Source organism: Oryctolagus cuniculus, chromosome 3, assembly GCF_051225735.1.
Source record: "Oryctolagus cuniculus isolate XC-2025 breed Fujian yellow rabbit chromosome 3, ASM5122573v1, whole genome shotgun sequence".
Classification (NCBI taxonomy): domain Eukaryota; kingdom Metazoa; phylum Chordata; class Mammalia; order Lagomorpha; family Leporidae; genus Oryctolagus; species Oryctolagus cuniculus.
The window spans coordinates 20,137,070-20,143,928 of NC_142869.1; the positions used below are offsets into that span (position 1 = coordinate 20,137,070).

The following is a 6,859-nucleotide window of genomic DNA, read 5'->3' on the forward strand; positions in this document are numbered from 1 at the left end:
CACAGGGGCAGGGCCCACTCCATCTCAGGGCGATGTGATGGGGCCCCAGGAACCCCCAGGGGCGAGCCGGCAGTTAAGACAGGCAAGGCTTGTGCTTACGTCTTTATTGTTTCTGTCCAGAGCCCTGCAGCGAGAGGGGCGGGCACGGGGAGGTGGGCACCCCAGACGCCAGCCTGAGACCACTCTCTGCCTCTGTCCTCTCCAGCATCTCACCCACCCTCTCTCCTTCGGAATCTCCTGCTCCCACACACGGCACCTTCGGGGGTTCCCTCTTGCAGCCCTTGCTTTCTGAGTCCTCCCTGAGCTGGGGAAAGGAAAGGAAGGGACGACGGTGATGGTCTCCAGCCCCCCAGGCTCCACAGGGGCCACCCTGCTACCTGCCCAGCTTGCTCACAAGGCTGTCCCTTGCTGTGACCCAGGCTAATGGATGGAGAGGTCTCCTGGGCTCCACTCTGACCCTGCTGGGTCCCAACACTGAGCCCAAGGTTAGGAGGCGGGAAGGGCAAGGTCACAGCCCTGGGCCTGGGCTCCACGTGGCTTGAGAGCCACGTTCACCCACTTCCAACAGCCAGGACTCACAGCAGGCGTCTGGGATGTGCCCTGTGGCTGGGCAGGTCCAGGCCATGCCCCCTGTGGGGACCACGAGGGCTGGTCAGTGAGGAGGGAGCAGGGGCTGTGAGGGGGAGACGGCTGGGGGGCGGTGTCCCAGGGTAGAAGGAGGCTGGCTTTGGGAGGCAGTGAGGACAGGGGCGAGGGCAGTCTCGGAGCGGCTCTGGCTTTACAGCACCTCGTGTTGCTGCTGTGTGGCCTCGCTGACAACCTGGAGGTGAGAAAAGCCCAGTCCAACAGGTGCTGGCTGCAGAAGGGGGCCTCGGCCCTGTGCCGACCCCTCCTGTCCCCCAGCCAAGGGCCTAGACCAGCCCAGCTGGTGGAAGACACTCCCACAGCCCCCCACCCAGGGTAAGGAGGCCACACAGACTGCTCACCTCTCCATCCCGGGTCTCGATGGTCTTGATCATCACAGTCTTTTTGGTATGGACCTCGGAGCCCCTCTGCTCCGGGCTGGTTTCTGTGACAGACACGTGGCACATTCAGTGTGACCAAACCCAGACCCAGGCTGCCCGGGGCAGGAGGATGGGGTGGAGCGCTGGGACTCCACCCAGGGAATGCCAGCCGGAGCCGGGGCACACACCTGCCGCCTCAAGACAGGCTCCCTACAAGACTTTAGCCACTGTCCTTGAGCCCAGTGGCCAGCAGGTGGCTCTGTAGAGCTTGGGGGGGGGGCAGCCGCAATGCTGAGAGATTTGCCCCCTGGGTGGGCCGTGCAGGAGGCCCAGGCTACCCAGCATTCACACTCTCCACAGCTCCATGATTCCTCTCCACCCCTGGACCCCGGGAGAGCCCTGCACTGATTTGTATCTGGGAGTCCCCTCCTCCAAGACCATTAGCATCCCAAAGCCTAGAGCTATGTGACATACGACATGTGACATATGTTGGAAGGCTCTTCTAGAACCTGGCCCCTTTAAGCCTGATGTCTTGAGGGAGGTGAGATGGGGCAGGAGTCAATGCATGGTTCACTGTGCCCACAGACATCCACCTGCTCTCCTGTGCCTCAGCTTTCTCACTACGAAGCGATCCTTGCGTTATCATGGTCACAGAGCTATTGGTCTGGAAACGCACTCAGCAGTTTTAAATGCAAGACTCATGCTTGGTGTCTGTATGAACAGCTAACAGAAAGGAGAGCATCAGTTTATGGGGAGGGTCAAACCGAGGTCCCTGGTGTTAGGAGCAGGGCATTCCTGAATCTCCTTAGCAAGCAGCTAGCCCGTGATAAACACCAAAACCTGGCGGAGCACAGCGTGCATTTTTCTCCTGATGGAAATGAACATTGAAATGTAAAAGGTTTGATCTAGGAAAGGAGACGCTGCCAAGGACTCCAACTTGCCTTCCTAATGCACAATTACAGCGAGTTTTTCTGCAATCCAGGGCTGGAAAGCCACTCAATCTGCATATTACAAATGGCGCAGTGCCCCAAGAGCTCCTTCTTTCCATTGTTTGGCTTTGCTAAGATCTGGCTTGGTTTTTTTTGAATGCACATCCAACATCTTGCTCCAGCAAACGGAGGTGCTCGAGAAGCAGCCGCTAGGGTGCTTGGCACAGCAGACCTGAGTGGGCGGTGCCTTCCAGCCCAGCGAGAAAGGGATGCTTCTGCTGCCAGGCCCCCCGGGACACCCCTGGGACTCAGAACAGAGGCTGTTTCTGGAATGTTCAGCATGCCCAGGTGGGGCAGGGGACATGGTCAACACAACGCAATGCAATGCAATACAATGCAATCAAATCTGAAAGTCTCTCCTTTAGAACGTGACCCTACCCCCACACTCTCCCCCAAACCTCAGATCTGGCCCTGCTCCCCTGTTCCAGCCTCCCCTCCTGGCTGGCTTTGCGCAGCACCCACACCGCCCTGGTGACGCCTGCCTCCACCCCACCAACACATACTCACCTCGGAAGTTGAGAGCAGAGTAGGTCTGGATGGGGAGGTTGATCCTGAAAGGGGACAGACCAAGCCCCAGGAGGGTTAAGGACCCGCCCATCTTTCCCTGCAACCACCCATCTTCCATAAACACCAGTCTGAGCAGTCCCAATCCCACTTAGCCCAACATACCCGCTGCCCACACTGCTCAGAGCATGGGGTGAAAGGCTCCAACCCAAGCTATCCCAGGCATTGTCCCTTCTGGAAGGATCTGTCAGCCCAACGCTGACCCCCTAGTGTGATGCTAAGAGATCCAACCCCACAGACCCTCGCATTCTCCAGGATGTCTTGCTCACCCCTGGCACTGCCAGAGGCATCAGTGGCAGCTTCGAGGGACGCCCACTGTGTGTGTGCCCACCCTCCAGCCAGGCCAGTTCTCAGATCTGACCACTGATGTAGCTTGCTGGGGAGACGCAACAGGACTTGAGCCACCCTAAAAGGCTGTCATTTGTTCTGTGAAACCTGAATCTCCATGTCGAAGTCCATATCTAAACATGTCTGCTGCTTTTCTTAGACCTCAAATCTTAACCTTTTTATGCAATAGATAACTCTTTGGGGAGGAGTAGTTGGCCTGTTTTAAATTGAGGTTAAACTGGTATGGAGTGAAATGCACAGATCTTCATTTCAGTGGCTTCGAACAACGTCTACAACAAACCAAGAACATGGCTCATTTCCATCACCCCAGAAGGTGCCCTCTTGTCCCTTACCAGCTGTGTGTTGTTTTCTGTGTCTAGAGGTGAGTAGCTCGGCCTTTCTGAGGGTTTTCCTTTAGGCATGCGTGTGCGTGTACGCGTGTGCATGTGCGTGTGCGTGTGTGCAGGTTTTTCTTCACCTGCTCCCTCAGCCATTCCCTGGGCAGGGCTTCCCGTCTACCTGTCTCTGTCCCCTCCCCTCCCTTCCTCATCACTGCCCACTCTGCGGTCATGTCTCCCTTGACAGGCAGTATTATTTTATTACTGTTTGCAGTATGTAGTTTTACGCTACTGATTCTTCATTCCGAACGTGAATAAGGGAATACTTACACTTCTCGTGTTATAAAAGCTGTTAATTAAATCCTTTCTTTACCCAGGTGGTTTTGGTTAACGGTTTGCAATGAGAGCAGTGGCGGCTTCTGGTTTCCAGGTCTTGTTGGTGTGGCCCCGAGCTGCCCCCCGCCCCGCCAAGGGCAGCACAGCACTGGGCCCCTCAACGTCCCACCCCCAGCCCGGCCTTGCCCCTCACCGGCTCTCCTCGCCCTCCAGCAGCTTCCGGTAGGTAGCAATCTCCACGTCCAGGGCCATCTTCACATTGAGCAGGTCCTGGTACTCGCGCAGGTGGCGGGCCATCTCGTCCTTGAGGTGCCGGATCTCCTCCTCCAGGCGCGCAATGTTGTCCTGGTAGCCGCTGGCCTCGCTGGCAAAGCGGTCTTCCAGCTCCCGCATCTGCCGCATCAGGGAATCGTTCTACAGGGGAGAGAAGGGAGTCCAGATGAGGACAGCTGTGCAGGGAGGAGGCCACAGGGGGCCTGGCATGGAGAGAGACACAGCCTTGGGCTGGGTGGTCAGGCTGCCTGAGACTTCCCCAAGGAAGCACCTGTGTTCAACCTCCCCACCCCCACCCAGATTCCTGAGTGCGACACCTGTTGCAGATGTGAAGGGATGGAGGTCCAAACAAGGTCTGTGACAGGTTCAAGGTCACAGAGCGGGGGAGGCGAGAGGCAGGGGCTGGGCAGGGCGAGGTGCAAAGGGACTCACAGTGCCCTTGAGGGCATCAATCTCGCAGGTGTAGGACTGGATCTGGTGTCGGTATTCCATCATCTCCTGCTTGGCCTGGCGCAGGGCATCGTTGTTCTTGTTGGCAGCCTGGGTCAGGTCAGACACCTAAGGGCAGAGAGAGGGACTCTGAGAGGGGGGAGAAGCAGGATGCAGGTAGGGATGAGCAGGAAGCAGGGAGACTCCGGGCTCCCCCCGCCTCCAGCAAGGGACCACGGGCAGCACCTCCAAATCGGGGTTAAGGAGGTCAGAGGCGCCGCAGTCCCCCAGGGCACCCACCTTGGACTTGTACCACTCCTCGGCTTCAGAAATGTTCTTCGCCGCAATGCTCTCGTACTGAGCCCGGATGTCCCTGAGGGCAGCGGTGAGGTCCGGCTTGGACATGTCCATCTCCACCTGGACCTGCTGTTCCTGAAGTTGGGCTTGCAACTCCCGGATCTCCTGCAAGGTGCAGCTGCGCTTCAGTCTCCTGCCAGGCCCCGCCCCCGCCCCCACCCCTCAGCGCCCTCACATCCCCATCCCTGAGCCCCACCCCATCCCCACTTTCCCTGCTGCTTTGACCACAGCCCAAGGACCCTGAGGCGCAGGGGGCCGGGCATACCTCTTCGTGCACTTTCTTAAGGAATGCGATCTCCTCGTTGAGAGATTCGATTCTGCGCTCCAGGTCGATGCGAGCTAGTGTGGCTGCGTCCACATCCTGGGAGGGGTCCAGGGGAAAGCACAGTGTCATGGGGCCACCCAGGCGAGGAGGAGGGAGACCAGGGGCCACCCAGGGGCTACACGAGGGGCAAGGCAGCTGGGAGACAGAAGAGGGCTCACCGCTCGGAAGGCAGCCAGGTTATTCTCTGCCTCTTCTTTCAGCTGGATCTCCTCCTGCAGCCTGCCCAGGACAGACGGAGGACAGAGAACTGTGGGTGGGAGGGCTAAAGCTGGCAGCGGAGATGGTCAGGGAGTGGGCTCAGGAGAGGGAGAAGGCCTGGCTGCTGGGTAGAGCCAGGAGGCCCAAAAAGGGAGTGACAGAGGCCCCGCCCAGGCAGGGAGGGGACAGGAAGTGGCCCAATCTCTGCCCAGAAGTCACACCCTCGAAGTCCGTGTCCCCACCAGCCTGTGACCTCCATGGGGTCAGGAACCGTGTCTATTTTATCCACCTCTGCGCTCCTAGATCTCAGCCCAGCCTGGCCCGTGTGGCTGCTCTTGTCTGGGACTTTGGTGGCAGGAGGGCGACTCGGCTCACCTGTGCTGTCAGCCGCGCGGCCCAGGAGCACTCTAGATTGCCTCCCTCTCACCCTTCCACCTGGTCCTCTCCAGCTTCCTGCCGTCGCAGCCTTCCACCACCCCAGCCCCTTTCCTCCAGCTCAGGGATCCACCTTGGGAAACTACAGCCTCTGCTCTGCCCAGGGGCCAGGCCCCCTTCTCCTCTCCCCTCCCCCTCTCAGCCTCCCCTCCCCCTCTGACTACACCCTGGCCTCCTCCAGCCTTTCCTGCACCCACCTGCCTCCTTGACCCCTATCACCATCCCTCCAGCATCTCAAGATGCTTTCTAAGGGGGAGTCTCTCCAGGTTTATCATTTCCACCCCATGATGTAGCTCCCCCTAAAACTCCCGTGTAGGCTGGGAGCGCAATGGGGAGAGACCTGCGTCCATGTCCCCGCGGGGGAGCCAAGGGGAGGGGCTGGAGAGGGTCCCTAGACCTGGGGGCGGAGGGTGCTGATGGCTGGGCCCAAGGGAAGGGGATCGGGGCTCCGGGCCTCACTTGGCCTTGAGCCGCTGCAGGTCGTCGATGAGGTTGTCGCGCTCGACGTCGACGCGGGCTCGCTGGTTGGTGAGCACCTCCACCTGGCGCCGCAGCTCGCGCAGCTCCTCCTCGTACAGCTCCGCGACGCGCGTGGGCTCGCGGCCCTTGAGCCGGTTCACCTCGGCGGCGAGCGCCGCGTTCTGCTGCTCCAGGAAGCGCACCTTCTCGATGTAGTTGGCGAAGCGGTCATTGAGCTCCTGCAGCTCCACCTTCTCGTTGGTGCGCGTGGCCAGGAACTCCTGGTTCACGGCGTCCGCCAGCGAGAAGTCCAGCAGCTCGCCCGCGCCATAGGAGGGTGTCCGCGTGGTCCCCAGCCGGCTGGCCCGCAGCGACCCCAGGCCCCCAGCCCCGCCCGACGTGCGCGACACCTGGTACACGCGCGACGTCACCGAGCTCGAGGAGCCCTTGGTGCCAAAGCCCGTGCGCGGGAACACGGGCGAGCTGAGCGGGGAGCCGAGCGAGAAGCCCGGGGCGCCGCCGAAGGTGCGGCGGTAGGAGGACACGCGCTGGCTGGACGAGTAGGCCTGGCTCATGGTGGCGGCACGGGCGAGGCTGGGCGGGCGCACGGAGGCGGCGGCGGGCGGGCGGCCGGCTGGAGAGTGGAGGCGGCGAGGGAGACTGCCAGGGGCCCCAGCCGTCGGCACTATTTGTAGCCCTCCTGACATCAGCCCCCGCCGCCCCTCCCCTGACAGCTGCAGGATCCCGCTGTCCTGCCAGGAAAGGGCGGCCTGGCCGTGGGGGCGGGGCGGGCCTGCGCCCCTGAGCGCGCGGGCGGGGGGCCTG

The 6,859-nt window shown here is 60.9% G+C and overlaps 1 protein-coding gene across 1 annotated transcript; it reads right to left on the reverse strand.

The window, feature by feature from the left end:
* Positions 1 to 779: 779 nt before the first annotated feature.
* Positions 780 to 6,609, reverse strand: DES (desmin; the record flags this gene model as incomplete). Its single annotated transcript, NM_001171481.1, is given in 9 exon segments — positions 780 to 820; positions 987 to 1,069; positions 2,501 to 2,544; positions 3,752 to 3,972; positions 4,264 to 4,389; positions 4,561 to 4,722; positions 4,883 to 4,978; positions 5,101 to 5,161; positions 6,035 to 6,609. Coding segments are annotated over 9 exon segments (1,409 nt in total), but the record flags the coding sequence as incomplete, so codon positions are not given.
* Positions 6,610 to 6,859: the final 250 nt, after the last annotated feature.